The sequence below is a fragment of the Neovison vison genome, chromosome 1 (assembly GCF_020171115.1).
Source record: "Neovison vison isolate M4711 chromosome 1, ASM_NN_V1, whole genome shotgun sequence".
In the NCBI taxonomy this organism is placed as follows: Eukaryota; Metazoa; Chordata; class Mammalia; order Carnivora; family Mustelidae; genus Neogale; species Neogale vison.
The window spans coordinates 31,681,136-31,706,768 of record NC_058091.1 but is presented as its reverse complement, the minus strand read 5'-3'; the positions used below and the strand labels follow the sequence as shown (position 1 = coordinate 31,706,768).

The window sequence follows — 25,633 nt, the reverse complement described above, 5'->3', positions numbered from 1 at the left end:
TTTACAAACTTTGACAAACTATTAAGTTAAAACCATTTTCTTTGGGGAAGATGAGAGGAAGTACCTTTAAAACCTGTTATACAAAATTCCAGCTGCCTTTTTATAAAAGTACGTTCCTTAGATTAAAATCATAAAATTAAGGTGCAAGAGGTTAACAAAAATGAACTGAAGAGCTTTATTGACATCACAGTACATTCAAGAATAATTTTAAGAACATTACAGCTGAAAGAGAATGGCATGTTTATAGTCTTATTAAGCACTATTTTTTGAAAAAAATGTAATACAAAGAAATCCTATTAAGTAACTTGGAGCAGCATTTGGAAAAAGTACACCTATTTACAGATTAAAAAAAAAAAAGATTCTGGTTTCACCTACACAGCCACAATGTGCCTCTATAATGAGACAAGCCCTTAAAACTCATGGAATTTTTTAAACATCATGGCATTCTTGCCACATCATTCCTCAGCGTTTACGACGGGGAGGGGTTGTTGATCTGAAAAAAAAAGGGAAAAGACAAATTTAAAAATAAAAATGTATTTTAAACTAAAGAATCTGCAATTTTTAAATAAATATTATTATATAGGATTTCTAAAATTACTTAAGACTATGTTCATTTATCAAGTACCAAACTGAGTTGTTATTAAAGAGAGAGAGAGAAAGGACACTTTCAACTTTGAATAAATTCAGTCAAATTTTTTTTTTTAAATCAGACAAAATACTTTAAAAAGTATACTACCTTGATCGGGACTTAGACTTGTGTTTGCGGCTTGCCTTCTTACCAGACCTTTGAGATTTCTCCATGGATCGCGATCGACTATGTTTAGGCTTCTTAGCCTTCTTTTCTTTGCTACTTCCTGGAGATTCAGAACTGCTCCTTCCACTAGAATCAGAGCCTGAATGTTTTTTGCTATCTTTGGTAGTAGTTTTCTTACTATCCTGTCTAGAATCATGTCTGATAATTTTAACAGATATAGAACCACTCCTAGAGAATGTTCTTTCACTTTCTCGTTTCCTTTTTAACCTATCATCCTGACTACTGAACTTAAAATCTTTTTCTTCTCTTTTTTGTTTCTCTTTTCTTTTATCCTGTTCACGTTCCCTTTCTTTGTCTTTCTTTTTCCTATCTTTATCTATACTTCGGCTCCTCTCCTTTTTTCTCTCTTGTTCTTTAGCCTCACCTTTATGCTTATGACTGCTCCCACTAAGATTTCCACGTTGATCATCAATTTTACGCCTATCTCGACTCCTACTGCGACTGGACCGATTGGTTCGCCTATCCCTTGAGCGACTTCTACTTCTACGTCTCTCTCGAGAAGGACTCCGATTTCTTCGTCTTTCTCTTTCAATGCTATTCCTATTAGATCTCCTCCTATCTCTAATCTTTACTCTAGCCCTATTGCTCTCTATTTTAATTCTGCGAGAGTAACTTCTACTTCTACTCCGTCTAGCTTTAATTGTTGGAGATCTACTCCTACTGTGTCTTTTTTTCCTTTTAGGAGAAGAAGATCGGGAAGAAGTACGACTACTACCTGAGCTGGAACTGTATGAAGAGCTAGAGACAGTACTACTAGTACTACTCGTCCTGCTATTGCTACTGGAACTACCACTACTAGAACTTCCTGATCTACTTCTTCCTTGTTTCTCTTTTTCTTTATGCTCTTTTTTTGGTTCTAAAACTGACGTAGTTTCATTTGGAGTTCTTTTCTTTTCATTAACCACATCACCATCTGCTTCTCTTGCTTCTAGTAGTGATAAACTATTTTGCTCTTTATGGATAAATTCATTCATCTCTTTTGTAACCCTTTCTGTTTGCTGCTTTTCTTCTGAAAGAGAAAAAGACAAAAATACTATGAAATGTCAATGTATAATGAAAAAAACCTCCCCAACTACCAAATTTCAAGCTATTAGATCATAACAGTGAAACAGCATTCTTCAACAGAAATAGGATACAAGTCACATAAGCAATTATAAATTGTCGAGTTACATTAAAAAAATTAAAAAAAGATAAACTTAATTTCAATAGGTTGTTAACCCAATATATCAAAAACATTATCATTTCAACATGTAATAAATTCAAAAGAGTACCAAGATATTCTGCTTTTTTGGGGCACATAAAATCTCTCAAATCTATTATGTATTACACATACTTACAGCATTATTTCAATTTAGGGTTAGGTACATTTCTTATGTTCAATAGCTACAAGTAGTTAGCCATGCTCCTAGACAATACAGCAACAGGGTACTGAAGTATAAAGGTACATTTCAAGCAATCTAAAAAGATTTCCCTTTTGTCCAATAAGGCAACTTAAAGGTAAGTAAGTAATTTTATAGGGAATTTTCAACTGCTAACTCTTAATAATTACCTTCCCAATCGTCCAAGTATGATTTTTCCAAAAACTTCAAAATACTTTCAGTATTCCTAATATCATTATATAAACTATAAAGAAGATATACAGTATTTTGCATAAAAAAGCTTCTAAAAGCCTTCTATTTCCTTAAATATACTAGCTACACACTAAATATTCTAGCTACAAATTACTTTACATTAGTTTTACAAATATATTTCTATTTCAAAAGCTTTCTTCTTCATTATGAGAACTTTAGAAATGAAAATACACTAACTTACAGCTACTGAAATTAATGTCTTACAAAACAAGACCAAGTTTACCTTTTATAAACTACATATTTTGAATACTACAAGCTTTTGTAGTTTTGAAAAAAACTACAAGTAGGCCAAAACCCTTAGTTTCAGTTACGTCACATATTATCTATAATCTAACCTTAATTCTGCCCCTGATATTGTCTGGTTATTTAAAACACACACACACACAAACAGAACTAGACAAAAAATTAAGGGAGTCTAAAGATGTACCTTCCATCTGTTTATCATGTAATAGCTGCTGTTCCTTTTCTTTTCTCCAAAAAGCTTCCTGTTTTTGCCGGATTCGGTGCCGTAATTCCTCATCATCAGTGTCAGATGACTCAGAGCCTCTGTCACTCCTCTCATCTTCACTGTCTCCTGATCCATAACCACCCAGTCCACCTGTGTGCATAAAGCCCAGTCTATCATATGGAAAAATTATTCTATACACTAAAAAATTTTTAAGGTCCGAGAAGAAAGCTAATTTCTTTTTTCATTGCCTTTTCTTGGAAGAATATGCTTATTCGGGGTGGGGAGAAGTATAAATTCCAATTCTTAAGGAGTTTATAGATCCCTCCTGAAAATTAACAGAATCTCATTCTTTCTGGAATAGTTCATGTATTTCTCACCACATAGGAATCATGATAATGGTTTGTTTTACTGTCCGCGCAAAACAACAAAACCATTTAACAGGGCAATAACAAAGGCTCACTAAAGCATAGTCAATTCAACTACTGATCATCCTGAAAGTATTTGTAAAATTAATTCTTTCATTGTTCAAAGCTCAGAAATCCCAGGTATTATGAAAAGTATTTTTCCCTAAAAAAAATTAGAATATTGTAATTCTCACTGGTCAGAAATGGTATGGTGCTAAAACTACTCCCCACCCTGAAGTGACCTACATAGTAATCATCACAAAATCACATGGGCATTTGCTTCTAAGCATTTCTGTTGGTCCCCAAAAAGATTAATTTGATATGATGCGGAAAAGGCACGTTTAAGCTTTCATATATTTGAGAATATATCATGCAAAGAGCAAATTATGAACACATCACTACTATGATACTATGGTAAGATAAACTCTTTTCCTCTATGTTAAAACTCAACTTACTACAACACAATGTACATAAAGGTGCTTAAAAGCGTTAGAGGACGGGTTCTTCCCTAAAGCACGTATGCAAATAATTCAGAAAGTGAGCTTAAATATTATCACAGCTAAATTATGAACTGTTACAACTTGCCCCAATAAACTATGAATTAGTCACATTTATAATGATTTTAATAATCCCTCTGTGAACGCTTTAGGCAAAAAAAAAAATTGGCAGACCTTTTAGAAACTGATATAACCCTAAGACCTAGGTTTTATAAATTGAGTAGGAATAGTACAGTTTCAAAACAGAACACGTAGAGAGACAAGGTAAGTGTGATTTTCTCTTTAAGGCCCTCTCACAAATAAGGAAAACACTTACCGAGTCCAGTGAGGGAAGCCAGTGCACTGGACTGTGCCAGCTGTTTTGCAGGAGCTTTGTATCACATCAACAACAGGAACAACATGTTAACACAAATAGCCACGATTTCATAGTCATGAGAGTCTATGGTATTGTTAAATCTACTACTATTGCTGCTTTTTGGGGAGAGAAGAAACATTAAAAACATAACATTCACTTTAAACCAGTAGCATGTCTGGCCTTGAAATTATAATTCTGAAGTGAGCTGAAATTGGTTTATAATGATGAAAAATGTGACCACTACATCAGTTATTTTATTTTTGAGGTATGGTCCATAATTTTTTTTTTCAATATATTTTGTGTTACTAAAAATAGAGGGGCTGGGGATGGGTGAACTTCTTGCTTCTGTAAGTACTCTAAGTGGTAAACTGTGAAAACTGATTCAATTCACTAGTGAAACTAAACTGTATTAGAACTTATACACCAATACCATGGTATCTATAAAAAAACAAAATCAGGTGAAATAAATCAAATATCAAGAATTTCTCCACTATATGTTTTATAGAAAAACAACCTAATTGCTCATTTGCACTCAGGCAAGTTGGGTAATAAAAGAAAAATATTCATATAGTTTTAATATGGTGTCTACAAACCTAAACTTTCCTGGAGAGTTAAAACATGCAAGAAGAAAATATTCAAATATCTGCTAGAATTCAGCAAGGACAACCAAAAAGAGTCCAAAATAGCCACCAAAACCAAAATACTCCCAGAAAAACAAAACCAAGAACACCCACGATATACCTTTCGTTGCTTTCCGGTGTGCATCTTTGGCTACATAATAAATTTCTTCATCCGTGACATCCAGCAGAATTTCAGTTAGAAGCATTTTTGTCAGCAACATCTATGGAAGGATATTTTATGTGTTTACATACATTTATGCGTATTATTTTTAACTTAATTATTATAGTTACTAATACAGTTTGACTTTTTAAAAAAAATTAATGTGCAAAGCCACTTTATAAAACATATTTAAAGAGATCATATCAACCATTCCAAGCAACTGCATATTTGAAAATTATTCTAAAACACATAAGCTGAAGTGCCTCGGTGGCTCAGTTGGTTAAGTATCCGAGTCTTCATTTCAGGGTCATGATCTCAGGATCGTGAGATCAAGCCCCATGCCGGGCTTCGTGCTGGGCATGGACCCTGCTTGAGATTCTCTCTCTCCCCCTCTTGTCCCCATTTCCCTCTCCAAAAAAAAAAAATAATAAATAATAAAAATAACAAATTTTTTAAAATTCAGTGCATGGTAAGAAATTTAACATTCTACCATTTGATACTCTTTCTCTTCTTCAGTCATCTCTGGTTCACTGTGCTCTTCCTGAGGAACGGGAGATGGACTTCTGGTGACTCTTCCACTACTAGCAGCCTCAACATTTTCAGTGTCTTCCTCTTCCTCATCACTATCCTAAAAATAAGTAACAGTATGTGCAACCCAAATTCAGGCTTATAATGTAAAATCATTATCTTACACACTACTTTAAAACCCCAAATTAAAAAGTCTACGAACAGATAAAAATGACAGCCTTCACTTAGTAGTATAAAGTGTTACATGAAAAGAAATCTAAAATTACAAGACAGCTTATAAGAATCAAGTATTTTAATTATTTTTCAATTTTTCCTTGGTTAATTTTGACTTTATTTTATAAATAACCAGGAATGTAACATGCTAAAACTGACTGAATTAATATCCACTATATATGATGGTCCTGAAATGAGTGGCTTATAGAACTTTGGATAAGTAGACCACATTTATATTATTCAATGTAACTTTAATAACTTACAAATTTAAGGTATTTACCTAAAACCATGTGACTTAAAAATTTAAAAAGTCTAAAGTCAGTTTGCAGATCTTAACTGGCCTTGAAATTAGTGAAATTTGCTTCTTTTTCGCTATGAAATGGGCAGGTAAGAAACGAGATGTACTTCAGATGGAGGAAAGGCCAACAGTCAGTCTGTTCCTGGCTGTAGGTTTTCAGTATCTAGATAGCACACCTTAAAAGGGGGACTCTTCTTAGGCAAAGAAGTGTCCTGCAGTTACCCTTAAAAATCCTACCAAGCAGGGGCACCTGAGTGGCTCAGTGGGTTAAGCCTCTGCCTTTGGCTTGGGTCATGATCTCAAGGTCCTGGGATCAAGCCCCACAAGGGGCTCTCTGCTCAGCAAGGAGCCTGCTTCTCCCTTCTCTCTCTGCCTACTTGTGATCTCTCTCTCTCTCTCTCTCTCGCTGTCAAATAAATAAATAAATAAATAAAATCTTAAAAAAAAAAAAATATATCCTACTAAGTAAAAGACAAGGTGATCACTGAAACACTAATTTCAGACTAGTCCAAAAGACTATTTGAACCAGGGGAAGACTACATGTAACACAAGCCCAGAGGCCTGTAGAAGAGGGAAGATCATCTTCAAACAATTTTTTGACACTTAAACCTACTAAATCTGGAAATCCATTATTTTATCTAAAGAGTTAAAAATTACCCCCCAAAAAGGTAAACTTTAATAGTGGCAGTCTTTTGGTTCTTATCTTCCTAATACCCACCAAAAAACCACATCTTTGGCATCGTTCTTTTGTCAAAAGAAAAAGTAACTTATGGCATTTGTGACATTTAAGCTAAACCAATGTCTGCTTAAATCTAGAAACCTTGCTAGCTCAAGATTTATTTCTGAAGCACAAAATGGCCTTGGAAGGCCTACCTATTTCCAGAGTTGCATACTGGCCAGTGCTGTGGCTATCATGTCATCTGAGAGCATATTATTGCTAAATAAAAAAATTCCTAAACCACTCACGCCATCTAAATGATGAAGCTTTAAAGATTAAACTTTGTTACTTTCAGTGCTCATTACTAGTTAGTTATTTCAGTAATTTTCACATATAAATCACATGGACTTTCATGTTAATTCTAACACTTACAAATTTACTTCTCTGAGGTAAACGAGGGCCATCCCCTCCTTCAGCATCTTCTGTGGCCTTCTTTTCTTTTTTGGACAATTGTGAACGTTGTTGCTCCATTCTTTCTTTCTCCAATTTCTTCTGCTTTTCACGTTCCATTTTTTCAAGGCCTTCTCGAATCCAAGCTGGAAGAGTCCTGCGTTTTACTGCATCTGTTTCACGTGAAAAGAAACCTTTCTAAGTTAAGTAAAAATCACAAATCCATGAGTTCCTTATTCTTAGATTTCTACAAACTGGTGCCATTTGAGAGCTTATAACTATCATTCTCCAGTAAGACCATAGTAAAACAACCCACTAACCATTATGCTTCTTTTTTAAAATCATTTTTAATGACAGCAGTGAATATTGTGTTAATGCTTATAGTAAGCCACGCACTATGAAAGCACATTAAAACCACCATCTCGCTGAATTCTTAAAAAAAAAAAAAAAATCACTATTACTCAATCTCTTTTACAAATAAGAACACAGAGGCTTATAAAATTAAGTGATGCGCTCAAAATTAAAGAGACAGTAGTAGTGATGGGCACTAATTCCAAGCCAAACTCTTAGACTACACTGCTTCCTAAAATATGGAACCAGAACAAACAAAAGCACATGTCTACTTTCACACTGAGAATTCATCTGAACAAGTATGATTCCGTAAGTTAAAAAAAAAAGTTAGAATCTTCTTAAAATGTCTATTTCGTAACAGAAAGTTAACACTTGAACATTCTGGTATAATATATGTTCAATTTGGATTTCTAAATATAAAGTAGTTTAAGTCTGTAACTTATTGTTAGACTTAAGTTAGTTATGTTAAAAATTTAAATCTTCTGCCAAAATATTTCTGGAAAGTGAAATAATAAAAGGAAAATTAATCTGACATTAGCGTATCAGATGAATGGAGAGTGGAAAGAGACAACAGATAGAGAACAACTGTTCATAAATTGGCATAATGTATCAAACTATCAACACTGAAAAAATATCAAGATGCTATGGCAATGATAAATTTACAATTCATCACAAAATCTGGAGTTTAAGGTAACAATTTCTTTTAAAGAAAATTACTGAGAACTTTTTATATTTTATACCAGTACCCTTTTTGTAATTTTAAGGGTTATGACTATAAAATGATACGGTTTTAAACTATCAATTCCTAACATATCAGAAGTGTCAAAACAATTTAAGAAAATAAGATAGTTTTTTCACATGATCAAGAAATCATGCCAATTGCGGTTCACTAAACTTAAATAGCTACCAATTTGTGGAGGCTCCTGCTTCACAGGAAGTGCAATAGGTGATCGCTGCCGATCCCTGAATGATGATGGCCTTTCTCTTCGATTCTGGGGAGGTGCTGGAGGTCCTGGAGGTCCTGGTTGCCAATAAGGAGGATGAAATCCACCTTGCGGTGGACCAAAAGCAGCCCCATGCTGAAAGAGTATTGCAGTTTATTTTTCTTCACATTAATACAATATACTCTCTGGGACACACGTGTGTTATGAACTGGGACAGTAGAAATCCATGTGTGCAGCAAATCCAAGAATTCCATGGTTCTAACATCCACCGATATTTCTGTAACCCCAAGAACCTAGGCTTACTATTCTTAAGAAAGATAAAGATTTTCTGCCTATGTAAATGTGAAGAGCCATCTAAAACTCAGCTAATACACTATTTTCAAGAAGTAGAGAAAAGAGTATTTTATGTATATATGTGTGTGTGTGTGTGTGTGTGTGTATATATATATATATATATATATATATACTGAATCCATTTATAAACTAGTCCTTCCACTACCAAGGTATCAAATGTCAATTTTTCTGTAACTAGAAAATAGAAGAAAAAAATTTTTAAATCAATTCCAAGTTATTTCTTAGTGGAACTTGTTTCTGTAATCTTGCAAGAAGTTATCTATTTTAAACAAAATAAAAGTTACTGAATCATTAAATTTTTTTTGTAGTTTTGCTATTCAGAGGCTTTTCTTAAGCCCATCACCAAGAGAGCTCTCTAGCTTGTCAGCATAGGGATCTATCAAGATATTAGGGTGTGAGTAGAAGCTCCCTGCCTCTACATTTCTTCAAAACCAAACCAAACAAAAACGGTCGTATTTGTATACCAAGCATGAGTATACCACAAATATTTGAGTATGTATGAATAAAGATTACTCTCAAAGTGAATACTGGTATTTATGTCCATAATGTGAATTTTTTCAAAAATTTAAATTATGATAGTTCAGTTTATAAGGTTAACAACTGCAATCAGTTATTTCAAAATGACACCTAGCACTATAGTTTAAGGGTGGACCCTTGGCAGAGTAGTTAGAGAAAATAAAGCCCCACATAATGATACTATCCCCATAGAGTTCTATGTCCCTAGGAATGAATAAGATGCTACAAAGGAAATTATGTACAACTCCATTAACATGTCATGTCAGAATGGGAAAAAAATGACCTCACTAGAAAAAGTCATAATTCTACATAGCAGAAGGAACTGCATTTAGGAAGATGATCTGTTCTTCATGTATTTTATTCATGTCTTATCCATAATCTATTATTGACAAATAATGTATTCAACTACTGTGAATTTTCTAAACTTTATTCAACATTTAAATATACCACTTTAAAATTATTAGAAAACATCATATAGCTATTGCACTTACATATTTTTCATTTTATCCAAACATTTCCCTAACGATCCTTTATATCATTCTCCTAAGCAAACCAAAAACCAGAAAATAAGAATCTAATGATTTTAATACCCAAAAATCAATAACTTTTCTGAGACATAATATGCCCTTATCTGTACAAGACTGAAAAGTGAAACACAGATCTTAGGTACTCTTGATGAAACACTTCCAAAGAATGGTAGATTACGTGCACATCTACAATATTAAAGCAACAAAATATCTTTCACCTGATAGTCAAACTGGTTCACTGGCCCCACTGCAAAATTATCGGGTGGTCCACCAAAGTTGTGATTGTTCTGGTTAAATATATGCCTGTTGTCAGGGGCAAATTCCCCACTGTCCTGACTGTTGCTGTCTTCGGAAGGAGGAACAATGTCCATTGGGCCAGGTGTTGGTGGCATCCATGGCTGATCTGGAGGGGGATGTGGGGGCTGCTGATGCATTCCCCATTCTATTTAGGATTCAGGCATAAAAACATTCAACAGGGGGTTATAACAAAATCAACACAAATTTTTAAGATCTCAAGAAAGATTTTTCAGCAAAGAAACAGATTTAAAAATTTATGACTTCTTGGTCAAATTCCTCTTGTATATCTTAAAAATAAGCAATTAATTAAACTAATAAATAATTCAAATGAGCTAACTCCACTCTAATTCATATCCTAAACATATAAAAATCAAATGCCCAAAATTTTAATAAATGTAACAAAATCCAAAGCAATTTTTTGTTGAATTTTTCTATTTCTGTTCAATAACAATACCATAGAAAATAACACCTTGAGATTTTATATATAATTTCTTTCTTCCATGAACACATTTATCCTCACAACATCCCTGTGAGGTAGGGAGAAAGCAGGTATTATTTTTGCCAATTTAAGGAGGGGAAACTAAGGCACACAGAGGTAAATCACTTGCCCAGGTCACAAAGAGAGCCAGTAAAATAAAGTTGGGGAGTAGGAATGCCAGGGAAGTTATTTAACTTGAACTTGGGAACCAGAACATTTTCAAATTGGGGAAATTTGGTGTAACTTCAAGAAAACTAGAAATAAACTACCTCAGAGTATCAAAGATTAGAATATTCATTATTCTTTAAAAAGTGATATTCGAGGTTTACCTCCTGAATTTTCCACTCTTACATTGAGAAACAATAAGTATCAATAGGGAAAGGGAGATTAAAACTTCACCATTAGCATACTTAAAGATTCCTCTATAAATATTTTGAAGTGACTACTAAAAATAATAACACAAGACATGGAAAACTGAACTAGCATCAAGAAATCTAAATCATAGTGTGAAGTAAAAAAAAGCAAACAAACAAAAAATAAAACACAAAAACTTATGGAAGATCTTCACTATCTGAAAAAAAAGGGAAGAAAAAGATGGGTGGACAGTAGGGGCAGAGTATATTTGACAGACTAATTTGTCACATAGTGACACAGTATTTCTTTAATTAGAGGCTAGACATGTTTTGCTCTGCCAGTGCTGCTTCTGAAAAGGCCAGAGGTTGCAACAGAGAGACATAGAATGCTCTCTTCCCTAGATGCCAAGTGAGGTTTCCAGTGTTCCCAGCCCCTGTCAGCCTAGGAATGAAGAACCAAGAAAAGAATCAAACTGAGTGCCACAATGCTAGCAGACGGAGTACAGAACAACTTTAACCACAAAATTTCAAATTCAAATCTAAATGAAACTGCCTATTCTTTAAGGACCATTAATTTCAAGAAGTCATAAAACTAAGCAAATTAAACAGTTTAATTTAACCCACATTTTAAAAATAGTCCTAAAATCTGGATAACTTGAAACAACAAACCTGGTTGCCACATTCTGTTAAAGTTTGAATCCCCTTGAAAATTCCCATGATTGTTTGGACCAGATTCCATTGTAGACATATCTTGTCCATTTGGCATCATTCCTGGTGGTTGTTCTACCATACTTTGCTGCCCTGAAGCTTCTCTTTGGGCAATCCAAGCTTGAGCCAATGCAGCCCAGTCAATCTGGCCTAACATAATTTAATATAGCAGAATTTAACATTCAGAATTTAAAAGCTAAAAGAATAGTGCCTCTATGTAAAACAAACATCTCAGTTATTCCTTACTAGAGATTTTAAATATTACAGTATGTTATGGCTGAAAGGATGCTTAGAAAATAACCCATATCCAGGCTACAAAATGATTTAACTATAAGACTTGCAGAAACCTCCAGTAAAACACTCTTAACTGTTATTTCTAATATTAACTCCCAAGAAATTTATCCCCTGTACCTTAGTTTAGTTAGACTTTTAAGTCTTTTTTTTTTTAACTAATTATAACACAAATGATCAAACTCACACACCACTTCTTCAAACAGGACCTACCCAGGCCTACAGAGAATTCCAAGACTTCAGAGAAATATAGTTCTTTATCCATGTTCCTCTGCACCATCGCCCTCTTTTCCTTCTCTAGTTAAAATACACTGCTTAACAACTTCTTAGTCATTTTTTATTCAAAATGTATTGCCTTGCTATCTTAAAGGTCCTCTTCCTTCTCCAATATCTATACATAACATTTTAAGATGATTTAATGTTATTAATAAAGGATACAAAGAAGCGTAAGATGTTTTTTTCACATCTCAGTGAAGATTAAAGAAAACTCATCTGGCACAACCCAGATGGAGCTGAACTTAGGTAATATGTATCTAAAACTTTTCAAATGTGCAACAGCAATGTAACAAACCTAGTTCTTGGATTTTTTTTCCTCACCAAATTACTGGACAAGTAACAACGCAATGACATGTACACAAAATTATGGTAATTATTTCAAAAAGTAAAAAGCTACACCCAATCATCCAAAATTGATTTATTAAATCACAGTATTATCCTGTAATACAAAGCTATGTAGGTATTAAAAAAAGGAACAGAAACAGATTAACCCAATAAAAGCAGTGCAGTGGAAAGGGTCGCATCAATGAAACAAAACTGACCATCTATTAAAGCTAAGTAATAAATAGGGGTCCCCTATATTCTTTTCTACATCCATATATGCTTGTTAAATTCCATAATACAAAGAAATTTTTAAATGAGATATAAAGCATAACATCAGTTGACTATGAGCTACATAGAATTTTAAGATTTGGAATTAAAAAACAAAAGTGTGCTTTACTTAAGCAACACATTTAAGGAAGATTTTTTTCTTTCTTTAGAAAAGCAAGAACTACATCAGTTTTGAAAACGTAAATATTCATAAGGCTTTCTTCTACTCTTTGGGGAAGTCCCCCAAAGAGAAATTCATTCCCTAATATGTATGGTATAGCCATATTATTTATGAGGAAAGATTAAATTTTGTTCATAAAATGCTCCAATAAATCACTCCTAATTCCATTTCCCTTAATCCCATCGCCCATCTCCCACTCATCTCTATCTCCCCTTCCCCAACTTCCAAATTCAATTTGTTTCCTTACTTGGATCCTGCTGGTGCTGGAAGGACTGCATCCACTGTTGCTGGTTCAAGGGCCATTGCTGCCAAGGCTGTCCGCCTTGATCCCACATCCTGACTTTTAAAATATATTTGATTTTCTACCTTTAATAAAATAAACAGTTTAAAAATGAGAATGAGAGTTCTTTAATTTTAAAAGCTCACACATCAAAAACTATAGGATGATACAGTTATGTGATCAGAGCTCTAAAATTCTGGTCAATAGGTTGCCAGAGGCAACTGGAATTTTTAGGCTGGCAAGCAAAAGCACAAAATTTCATGTTAATGATGGTGTCAGAGCTTGATGGCAAGCACAGCTCTAATCAATTTAGCTAAAAAGATGGGATGAATCTACTTTTTTTCAATACAGATCTCTGGAAATGTAGTTATTTTCAAGATTATAAGAAAAGGGGTGCCTGGGTGGCTCACTGGGTTAAACCACTGCCTTTGGCTCGGGTCATGATCCCAGGGTCCTGGATCGAGCCTCACGTCGGGCTCTCTGCTCTGTGGGGAGCCTGCTTCCTCCTCTCTCTCTGCCTGCCTCTCTGCCTACTTGTGAGCTCTGTCAGATAAATAAGTAAAATCTTAAAAAAAAAAAAAAAAAAAAAGATTATAAGAAAAAAAGTGATTCAATCTCTCCCCAACCAAGACTCCTTAAAAAGGGCAACCAAACAACAGCTCTGGCTGAGGAAGGAAAACTCTTCTAATTACAGGTAACAAATGCAAAAGTAGAATAGAATTAGAAAATCACATATTACCAAACCTAATGAAACAACTGACTCAGGAAATCTTAAAAGTTGATAGGAAATCAAATACAAAGGTTGTTGAACTATCACCCCTACAAGACTATCAGGAATCTCCTCCTGAGATATACTGTGTCCCCAGAATTACTATGAATATGTTCACCAAAAATGTTTAACTGAATCCATTTGAGCTTTTGGATCTTACTTCCAGAATAAAGAAATTATAAGGAACAAAAGAATGACGTAGGCAGTATCAAAAGAAACAATCGGACAAATCCAGAAAGTGAGAGAGTCTACCAAGACCCAAGTTTCTTGAACACGTAAATAGCATGGGAAATAAAAGGAGAGAGAATCTAGGTGATGGGTGTGGGGGAGGGGTTTCACCACAGGGGTCTACTTTTCTCTAAACTACTTTAAAAAACTTTAAAACTACTTTTAAAAACTTTCATAATAAGAAGTTTAAAATTCCTACAAGTCCAGTATATTTGTACTTCATCCAACAATGATATACAACCCTATTCAAGAACCAATGACACACATAGTAAGGAGGGTATGTTTCTTCATTTTTGAGACTTAGCATAGAGCAGGCATTAAATAAATTTTTACTAAATAAATCTTTTTAGACTGACCTTTTCCTCTACTCTAAAAACAAGACAAAAGCAAGCAGGATCACAAAAAATAAAAAAGTCATATTAAAAAGTGAGAAATACCCACTCAAATAGGACAACTGGCTGCTATGTACGATTCAGTCTCTTAAAGGGTTTACAGCTCTGGTCTTTGCAGCATTCACAGAATGTTATAAAGTTCTATCAATGGCAGATCCTAACCTTTCAACTGAAGAGCACTGTAAATTATGAAATATGCAGCAGCCCTTTTGTTACCTTGACTTTGACTTCTAGTTACACTAATACAGTTGGTGATTATAATAGCATCACTGGAATATGGCAAAATAGAAATTAAATAGCACCACACCTAAAACCAACCACTAGACTGTATTTCAGTTCCAAGCTACATATGCTTCTTTTTCTAATCTTTCTTCAGATTTTCTTTCTTCTCTCCTTTTTCCCTCTCCTCCTTTTCAATTATACCCTTAAACACTTTAAAAGCTAAATGACTTACTAGAACCCTTTACAACTTTAATTAAAAGGTAACAAATAAAGAGGGGATACCCAGAAGAAATACCAACTGCTATTTTGACTGACCTCAGAGGTTCACCTTCCGTTTAAAATGTAGGTTGATTCAGACTACAGCTTGGAAGCATAGCAGCAAGATTACTTATGCCCTGGGGGGGGGGGGGGAGAAAAGGAGCACATGTTTACTCTTAAATTATGAAGAATTACTAGAATAAAAACAAATTCCAGAGATACAACATAAAAGTGTAATCTTTTTCAAATTAATCCGGAGATTTTTCTTCCACTAACTTTATAATGAGATACTACTTACCATTTATAAAGTTAAGGGAAATAGGTACATCACAAATATGAAAGCAACACTTTTTAAAAAATTTTTCCTCTCAAAATACCTTTTTACTTACTGGAACAATTTATTAATACAAAACAATGTCCAACAATTTAGGTACTGTTATATATACTGAGAAAAAAGAACAACAAACATTTGAAAAGAAGTTTCATCCACCTGGTATTAACTTAAATGGCACAAAGAAGTAGTAAATGCTTTAATTTAGGTTTTTCGATAAAACTCTAAGTTTAAAAATTAACACCAGCAAGGTGAAAACAATTTGTCCTTCAAACGTTTGCATTTTATTCCCATTAGATTAACAGCTTTTAAAAAGTTGGTAAACAGTGGAAGGTTGGGGTACCAGGTGGTGGGTATTACAGAGGGCACGGATTGCATGGAGCACTGGGTGTGGTGAAAAAATGAATACTGTTTTTCTGAAAATAAATAAATTGAAAAAAAAAAGTTGGTAAACAGACAAATCTATTCATCTTTTTATCTTCCAGCTTCTGGCACACAGCAGTCACTGAATACCAACTGAAAAAATGAACTGTCTCTGGCTCCTTCCATTTACTTTTAAAAGGTTAATGATAAGGAAACTGTTGTATTTATGAGAACCAAAAAGCTGGTGTAAGCATGGTTTGCTGCGTTTTCCAAAGCTCTAATGGTATATCAGAACGCAACGCATGGATTTTTCTGTCCTAGGTTATAAACTCATACAATGTAGGCATTATAACTAGCTCTATTCAGTGCCTCCTAGAGTTGCAAACAGATATGCATTTAGTAACACCACTTTAATGATGAAAAAAACTGTACTGACTCCCTATCATCATTTCCAATACATATTTACTTCCCAAAAAATCACTATGAAGTTACTTTCACTTACTTACATTTTCTGGTTATCGTGTATAACTTTTTCAGTTCTCCTTTTTAGTTTCTAACCATCACCTGTAACCTGGGCTTCAGAGCACAAGCTCTGGTTCATGATGCCTACCTAAACCATTCCCTAGCTGCATGAACACGGGCAAATTAACCACTCTCTAATTTTCAGTTTTCTCATCTGTAAAACGGAGGACATATAAGTGTCTACTTCATACAGTTCTTGTGAGGATTAAATGAGAAACACATGAAAACTCAGCAAAAGAGCCTTCAAAAATTAATGCTTAATACTGCCAGAAAGACGCTCTCAGTTATCATTTGTGCTAGTACTTGCTTACAACTGGGCTGGGGGGAGGGGGGCAGTGGCATCGGTAATCAAGCCAAGCCATTTTACTCAACTCTTTTTTCTTCTTTAAAAGCAATCTGACACTTAACCAGATTTCATTTTATCTCTGGAAAAATATCTTCCTGTCCCTACCTCTCAGTCTATCATAAATTGAAGCTTTAACTATTAAAAAAAAAAAAAAAAAAAAAAACCTCAAAAGTTTTTACTTGCATATTTTCAAGAGTTTGATTTGTTTTACTTGTAGCTAGTTTTGTTTGTTGAAACCAGTCACTTCTAGTTTTACTATGTTTCCCAAGGCCTCTTACTCCCCCAAGTTTTTACGTAAACTATTCATACACAGTGTTTAATACACCTAGGCTGAGAAAAATACAAAAAAAGAAATGTGAAATTTTGAGAGGCAAAACAGAATAAAAATAGAGCAAAGAAGGTGAAAGTAAAAGTCAAAGAAGAAGTCAGGAGGTATTTAATAAATTGCTTCAATTAAGTCTGCAATTGAGAAACTTGACTTGGCTACAGAGGATAACTGCTGAATGAGGAAGAAGGTAAAAATACCCAATAGTCTTTTGGGAGAGACAATTTAGCATTACAGTATTTTATTAAAATTATAAGTTTGATTTATCGCTAGGTCCCTCTGACCTAGCAATTCCACTTTAAGAACTTAAACCACAGGAGTATACTCACCATACTACCCAAAAACCTGCAACATGTTTGTTACAGGGAACACCTGTTTTTAGGGTCACTCAAAGTCAGAGATAAAAGTGAACCATACAGTCAATTGTTATTCAGCCTTTTATATGCTGGACTTTTATATGCTGACATATACTGATAAATAAACTGCCTTAAGAAGTGAAAGAAACTATGATCCCACTTGAGGCTTTTCAATTAAGAAAGCAATTTAGGGGCACCTGGGTGGCTCAGCTGGCTGAGCATCTGCCTTTGGCTCAGGTTATGGTCCCAGGACCCTGGGATGGAGCCCTGCATTGGGCTCCCTGCTTCTCCCTCTCTCTTTGCCCCTCTCCCTTGCTCTCTCTGTCAAATAAATAAATAAAATCTTATTAAAAATGCAATTTAGGGGTGCCTGGGCGGCTCAGTCCATTAAGTGTCTGCCTTCAGCTCAGTTATGATCTCAGAGTCCAGAGATGGAGCCCTGCATCAGGCTCCCTGCTTACTGGGGAGCCTCCTTCTCCCTCTCTCTCCTGCTCCCCTGCTTGTTCTCTTTCTCTCTCAAATAAATAAACAGAACCTTAAAAAAGGGGGGGGGGCACCTGGGTGGCAGTTAGTTAGATGTCTGACTCTTGGTTAGGTCGTGATCTCAAGAGTCCTGGGATCAAGCCCCATGTGAGGCTCCACACTCAGTGCAGGGTCTGCTTAAGATCTCTCTCCATCTGCTCCCTCTCCACTAGACACACACATACTCTATCTCTCTCAAATAAATAACTCTTGAAAAAAAAATCCAATTTAGTATAGAAAATTCCTAAATTACAAAAAAGTCTTAAACTGATAAGCTCTAGGAAGTGAAAACAGATCAGAAAATGATTATTTAAATCCTTGTGTTCTTTGAATGATTTTACCACAAGTGTGTATTTTTACTTTTTTTAAAGATTTATTTGAGAGCAAGAGCTCGAAAGCGAGCGTGGGAGGAGCAGAGGGAGCAGGATAAGCAGACTCTGCATTGAGGGCAGAGCCCGATGTAGGGCTCAATCCCACACCCAAGAAAGACCATGGCCTGAGCCAAAACCAAGAACTGGATGCTTAAACGACTGAAACACCCAGATGCCCCATGAGCGTGTTTTTATTTTTTAAATATATATTTTTTTCAAAGATTTTTATTTGTCAGAGAGAGCGAGCAAGGCGAGAGACAGAGAACACAAGTGGGGGGGGGGCCGCGGCAGACAAAGGGAAAAGCAGGATCCCCACTGAGAAAGGAACCTAATGTAGGACTTGATTCGAGAACCGTGGGATCATAATCTGAGCCAAAAGCAGGTGCTTAACTGACTAAGCCTCGCAGGTGTCCTAAGTGCGTATTTTTAAAAATAAATCTATAGGGACGCCTGGGTGGCTCAGTTGGTTAAGCGGCTGCCTTCGGCTCAGGTCATGATCCCGGCGTCCTGGGATCCAGTCCCACATCGGGCTCCTTGCTTGGCAGGGAGCCTGCTTCTCCCTCTGCCTCTGCCTGCCATTCTGTCTGCCTATGCTTGTTCACGCTTCTCTCTCTATGACAAATAAATAAATAAAATCTTTTTAAAAATATAAATAAATAAATAAATCTATAGATTTTTTAAAAGAGACAAAGAATCAAAAGAAGCTGACAGCGGCTCAGTGGGTTAAGCCGCTGCCTTCGGCTCAGGTCATGACCTCAGGGTCCTGGGATCGAGGCCCGCATCGGGCTCTCTGCTCGGCAGGGAGCCTGCTTCCTCCTCTCTCTCTGCCTGCCTCTCTGCCTACTTGTGATCTCACTCTGTCAAATAAATAAATGAAATCTTAAAAAAAAAAAAAAAAAAAAGAAGAAGAAGCTGACCAGCACAGTCCTGAGTGACTCTGGCAATAAACATCACACAAGTAATATAATGATGAGACTATGGACAAATAACCTGACTTCTGTCTCATTCTCCTATGAAGGATTTGGAGTAAATTTCTATAGTCCAAAAAGGGTTCTCTGGTCATGAGAATAAAATGTAGAGTTCTGCTGAATTTTGTAAAGGGACAGATTTTTAAAAAATACTTAGTATATTCAAATAATTTAATATAAACTTTTATGTATGTTTAAGCATTTAGCACAATACTTGATAAAGATTCCATTAATTATTTCTTGATTAAAGAACATGACTGGTAAGTGATTTGATGGCAAGGATTTAGAAAACCCATACTTTCTTCATCTTCAACATATAAAACCTTCTTTATTCACTAATAAACATAACTGGAAAACAGAAATATGAGGCACATATAGCAACAATAAAAAATTTTATCTTGTAACTTCAGTATATATTTTTTTTTTTTAAAGATTTTATTTATTTACTTGACAGATAGAGATCACAAGTAGGCAGAGAGGCAGGAAGAGAGAGAGGGGGAAGCAGGCTCCCTGCTGAGCAGAGAGCCCGATGATGCAGGGTTCCATCCCAGGACCCTGGGATCATGACCTGAGCGGAAGACAGCGGCTTTAACCCACTGAGCCACCCAGGAGCCCCGTAACTTCAGTATTTTTCAATGAAGTAACACAACCCTCTATCTTAACAGCCTCACTGCCTTAAAAATGGCATTTACACATTGGTTTAATAATGATTTGGAAGGGTAACTGTTAAAGATGAGTGCTAAGTACATTAGAGTTCGCTATACTTTTGTACTGTTTGGAAATTTCCATGATGGTAAGTTAAACATGATACAGTATATAGTTACAGAGATTTACAATGAATTTCCATTCTTTTTTTCTTTCCTCAAAACAAGATCTTCTTGAGGGCAGAGTCTTAGAATTATTTGAATTATCCATGCTTCTTTGCCCATATTAAGTGATGAAATACTTTACTCTTCGCTAAAATTTATTTACAAGTACACTAATATTCAATGAAGGAAATAATATTCTGTTACTACTACTCTTATTTTATAACATCAAAAATCAACTCAAATATATCTGTCCTTTCTTTTTTTTTTTTTTTTTAAGATTTTTTAATTATTTATTTGACAGAGAGAGATCACAAGTAGGCAGATAGGCAGGCAGAGAGAGAGGAAGGGAAGCAGGCTCCCCGCTGAGCAGAGAGCCCAATGCGGGACTCGATCCCAGGACCCTGAGATCATGACCTGAGCCGAAGGCAGCGGCTCAACCCACTGAGCCACCCAGGCGCCCCTATCTGTCCTTTCTTTATCCTTAATTTTAACGATCCTCAGGCTCAACTTCTCAAATCTGGAAAATCTGATTACAGATCAGGCAGGCTGCAGGCCTTTCCCTTTATGGGGTTAAATTAATCCCATTTATTATGCTATTTCCTTGGAAACAACTGGGATTTGGATCAGATCATGTAAGTTATCACATACAGCTGGAAAAATCTAACTCATGACTATGACAAGTGTTATAGAATGAACTGTGACCCCTTAAAAAGAGAGGTGTAAGTCCTATCCACACTCCCATAAACTATGAGTGTGACCCTTTCTGGAAACAGGGTCTCTGCAAATGTATTCGAGATGTGAGGTCATACCGGATTAACGTAGGTCCTAATCCAATGATGTTTTTTATTAGAAACACAGACACACACAGGGAACACCATTATGACCAAAGAAGCAGGGACTGGAGTGATGTGCCTACAGCCATGAAAAACCAAGGATGGCTGAGAACCGCCAGAAGCTAGGAGGAGACAAAGAGGCAAGGAAGGATCTTCCCCTACAACAGGGGTGAGGAGCTGGGAGTAGAGCAAGCAAGCATGGACCTGCAGAAACCTTTATTTCAGACTTCTAGCCCAGAGAACTGTGAAAGAATAAATTTCTACTGTTTTAGGCCACTGTTTCTGGAAATTTGTTACAGTAACTCTAAGAAATGAATATAACCAGAAATGATCATTTATCTTATCCATTTCTTAGATGATTCTACATTAGAATATTCATTGCTCTAAGGTTCTTAAAATTACTTGTGTAAAGGACATCATTAGTATTTGCAGAAGTCCTCTCACAGACTGACAAAGATGAAGAGGATAAAAATGTAGTGTTTGTTTTAAAGCACTTAACGCATCAAAAAAATAAATAAGGGGCACCTGGATGCTCAGTCGGTCAAGCATCAACTCTTGATCTCAGCTCAGGTCATGATCTCAGGATTATGAGATGGAACTCCACATCAGGGTCCACACTGGGCATGGAGTTTAAGATTCTTCCCCTCTCCCTCTGCCCCTCCTTTCTGTGTGTATGTGTGTGTGTGGGGGGGTGCACTTAAGCATCAACTGCAAAATCAGAGATACAGAAACACATCCATGCTTTTGATGCATATGGTGAAATGTTTCTCACATCACATACACAGTGTAAAAAACCATAAAATGCAACAAACCTCTTCTCCCTTGCCATTTCAGCCCTACATACCAGGTGACTGGACCTCAAAGTAAAAAAAAAAAAAAAAATTCATTTTTCAATTCAGGTTAGGTGGAAATGGCCCCAATAAAGGCTAACCTTATAATCATTTGAAATAAAGTAAAAAACAAACTTTTGCTACTTGCTGGGACATACATTTTACTATATATTGAAATACTTTGCAGCTTACAGATCAAAAGAGGCACTCAAAACTTTGAAGAATTGGATAGTTTGGTTACTGGTATGGAAAAAAAAAGTGATAATTAAAAAAATAAACGTACAGAGAGCAAGCAATCCTAAAGGAAACAACACCCCAGTTAACAGAGAGCACACATATCTTGGTTCTAATACACGTCTCCAATAAAAAGAATCCAAATTCTTAAGAGAAATAAGTGATTCTTCAGACAGAGATTAAAAAAATATATATATACAAAATGAGCCTGGAATACCTTACAGTGCCAAGAAGAACGTGCTAAAAAAAATTTTTTTAAATGAAAATATTAAAAGGATGGGGGCAGGTCACAGTAGACAACTGAAAGAGCTCCCAATGTCCAAAGCTGGAACAATTTGAGCAACAAAATAAAGTAACATTGTATTATAACCACTTATGACATAAATATCTCATGTGTCCATACTAATATAAATAAATGATCTAGTAAACTGGCAGGGACAGACAAATCTCCCATGCAGAAGAATTCCAAGTAAATTACAGATACTCCACCCTAAAGGACAGGGAACGTAACTCTTTAATCCTCAAATGTATACTGTGCAAAAAGATTTCCTTCTCATGAGTACAGTGTGGAAAGGAGGAGATGGATAGGGAAGAGTAATTTTACAGTGGAGAAACTTGTCATACACTAAGCAGATGATCAACGTCAATATCAACGTGATAAATCACATTCATATTACATACCCTTGATAGTATGTGCTGAAAAAGGCACTGCTCTTCTGTGATCTTCCTCTCCAGAACCCCTACCGCCAGTCTTACCATGAGAAAAACATCAGACAAATTCCTGTAGGAGGGCACCCTACAATATACCTGACCAGTAATCCTCAAAACTGTCACGGTCACTAAATTAGTTTGCTAGGGCTGCCATAACAAAGTACCACACACTAAGTAGCTTAAAGAACAGACATTTATTTCCTCATAGTTCTGGAGGCTAGAAGTCCAAGACAGAAACGTCCACAGGTTTCATTTGAAGGCCTCTCTCTGGCTTATTATGGCTGGCTTCTATGCTTTTATATGTACGGTCGTCCCTCTGTATCCTAATCTCTTCTTATAAGGGACACCAGTCATTAGGGATCAGGGCCTACCCTAACGACTTCATTTTACTTCTTTAAAGACGCTATCTGCACATAGATTTACTTCTGAGGTACTGACATCAACATATGAATTTTGAAGGGACAAAATTCAGCCTGTAACAGTCATCAAAAACTAAGAAAGCCTGAAAACTGTCACAACCAAAAGAAGGCTAAGGACACACGACAACTAAACGTCACATGGTATCCTAATCGGAATCCTGGGACAGAAAAAAAATATTAGGTTAAAACTCAGGATATATCAATAAACTAGAGACTTTTTCTAATAATAATGTGTCAATATTAGTCCACTAATTGTAACAAACATATCATACTGATTTATAATAAAGAAACTGTGTGTAAAGCGGGGTGTTTATATGGGAAGTCTGTGCCATATGCTCACTTTTTCTGTAACTCAAAAAAGGTTTTTAAAAATAAACTATTACTAAGTATGTTTAAAATACAGTCTCATGAACATCTTCAAAGAACCTGTTTACTGTTACTACCCTTAGAGCCCCACGAGATAGTCCTACAGGTGACTCTTTTGTGTCCAAGTTTTGTTTTTTTGCTTTGCTGCACTCGTCACAAATTTCAAGTTTATTTTGCTCTTCTATGAATTAGCCATCAACAATCAAAATCTGTCGAGTGCCCGTGATGTTCAGATAATAATATTCACCACAAGATAATAAAATTGAAATGCTGGATACTACTCTTTCCCTCGTGGACCTTAAGACATAATGTCCATCACCGAATAAAAACACAACAAAAATACAAACTAGGGAATGAAATTGTAGTTAACTGGACGCATTTGCCCTTGGCTGCGCCTGCGTACTCGGAACTGCACAGCGCAGAAGGTCCAGGTCCAGGCCCCCGCCTCCTCCGCCTCCTCCGCCCCCTTGCACCCCCTCCCCATAAGGGGGTTCCCACTGCGCACGCGCAGTGCTTAACGGCCGGTCAGGAGCCCAACAATTAGTCCCTTCTCATCCAAGAGAAAACTCTCATAGTTAGAGCAAGGGGTCGTAAGCATTCTCTTTAGTAACAACAGTTCCTTTTCCCTGAGACCATAGCTCTGACTCACCAAGTCGGGCGGACACCGCCGCTTTAAGGAGATGAGGTTCCAGCGGTCGCGCCAAGCAGCGTACGCAGCCTACGTGTTTAAGTTATGCTAGCTTCGCCACAGAAGCCAAGAAGGCCTGCCAAGTCCCCACGCGTAATTGTTCTCCACCACTTACTCACTCTGATTCCGGAACACCGTTGTCGCCACCGTTCCTGTAATACCTCTCCAAACCTTCCGATGCTTCTACTTCTTCACGAACAAGACAAGATGGCGCCCGATTGGTTGCACCAGGAAGTGAATAATAATAACATCCGCTTGTCATCTGAAGCCATATTGTCCCCCATCCTGGTCTTTGAGCACGTGACTATTAGCCAGTTAACTTGCTTCGACGCCATTTTTGTTTTGGGCAAAGCTCCTGGGACTTCTTAGTCGGCACCGTGCAAGTGTCTAAACATTCCTGTAGGATACCTTTTAATTGAGTCATGCTGAGCCCATTTTCATCTTTACATGGCCAGAAAGCCAGGAGCCTAAGTATTCGGTAGAGAACGCCCTCGATTTTTTTTTTTTAACTTTAGCAACGTGATCTCCTTCAAGGGGGAAGTATGTTCCCCGGCAGGAACGTTTTCGCTTCGGAAAGGGAGGGGGGGGCCTGAATTCGCGGCGCTACTTTCAGACTACGGAGAGGCCTCAGGGTCAAACTGAACCAACTCCGGCGCGTTACTCAGTACGCCCACAGCGGCCTTTTTCTGTTGGAACATCTGGAGTACTCCAGGCTTGGGCCTTACAGAGCGTCGCTGACGGCTCAACCTCAGGAAGACCGGACGTTAGTGAAATGGCCAGTCTAGATGGTAGCGACTGCAGAGACCTTAACTAAACCCGCGGCCATTGCTCTCTTTGTTAACCTCTAAACGTCGCGCCCCCTTCCGGCTGCATTTGCTCAACTCTACGTCACCCAGTTGGTCCCGATATTTCGTTCTTTACCCGTGACCCTTAGGGAGAAGTGGGGAAATCAGTTTCTGTCCTGTTACTCCCGTTCTCGCGACTACAAGATGGCCTCCCGAAAGGGCTTACGCGATGCAGTTCCTCGAATGGAATTTTTCGATTGCACGGCGTGTTAATGCGAACCACGTTAAAATATCAAAAGTATCTATCTCCGGGCTAGCACTACAAGTTACAAGGAACACAAAATTATTCCGAAGATACGGTATTTATTTTCAACGGAATCTTGGAAAGTATAGGAAACTTCTGCGTGACTGAAGGGTGAACCAAGTTACTGAATTGTGCAAAAAAAGGTGGGGGGCGTATTACAATAGAAATAAAATTAAGTGCATCTAGTTGGATAAAGAAGATAAATATAGATGTGAGAATATAGATGTCAGTTGCATGAAATTCAGTCTTCCTTAATAAAACACTTGAAACCCTGATACTCCTGGATGAGCATTAGAAGAAGGTCCTCAGTAGCTAAAGATGTGCTGATCCTCAAATCCAAGTGGCCTTCGAAATTAAAATTTTATCTTGGGAGAAACTCTTACAAATTACACCTGTTAATACCATAATGTGAGTGGAGAAAAGTTCCATTCGTTTAGCCTTTTTCCCTAATTTCCACT

The 25,633-nt window shown here is 36.5% G+C and overlaps 1 protein-coding gene across 4 annotated transcripts; it reads right to left on the bottom strand.

The window, feature by feature from the left end:
* Nucleotides 1–151: 151 nt before the first annotated feature.
* On the bottom strand, nucleotides 152–24,293 carry PNISR (PNN interacting serine and arginine rich protein). 4 transcript variants are annotated; one of them, XM_044245166.1, is made up of 13 exons: nucleotides 24,206–24,293; nucleotides 15,150–15,229; nucleotides 13,191–13,309; nucleotides 11,566–11,754; nucleotides 9,987–10,210; nucleotides 8,335–8,506; nucleotides 7,059–7,249; nucleotides 5,420–5,557; nucleotides 4,891–4,990; nucleotides 4,111–4,164; nucleotides 2,873–3,043; nucleotides 737–1,823; nucleotides 152–493 (listed from the first exon to the last, which is right to left on the bottom strand). In XM_044245166.1, exons 3-13 carry the CDS (start codon nucleotides 13,276–13,278, stop codon nucleotides 463–465), a joined length of 2,445 nt encoding a protein of 814 aa, XP_044101101.1. In that variant the 5' UTR covers nucleotides 13,279–13,309; nucleotides 15,150–15,229; nucleotides 24,206–24,293; the 3' UTR covers nucleotides 152–462. The 4 variants fall into 4 exon arrangements, with proteins under 4 accessions (XP_044101101.1, XP_044101109.1, XP_044101090.1 ...); XM_044245174.1 differs by having other exon boundaries at nucleotides 24,202–24,288; XM_044245155.1 differs by lacking the exon at nucleotides 24,206–24,293 and adding an exon at nucleotides 24,048–24,170.
* Between the last annotated feature and the right edge of the window lie 1,340 nt (nucleotides 24,294–25,633).

Excerpts from the sequence above, each read along its gene's own strand:
- PNISR (XM_044245166.1), bottom strand. The coding sequence starts at position 13,278 with ATGTGGGATCAAGGCGGACAGCCTTGGCAGCAATGGCCCTTGAACCAG. Across the intron at positions 7,250-8,334 it reads GCAGGAGCCTCCACAAATTG|ATGCAGTAAAACGCAGGACT; the intron begins GTAGCTATTTAA and ends CACGTGAAACAG. Across the intron at positions 3,044-4,110 it reads GGCTTCCCTCACTGGACTCG|GTGGACTGGGTGGTTATGGA; the intron begins GTAAGTGTTTTC and ends TTATGCACACAG.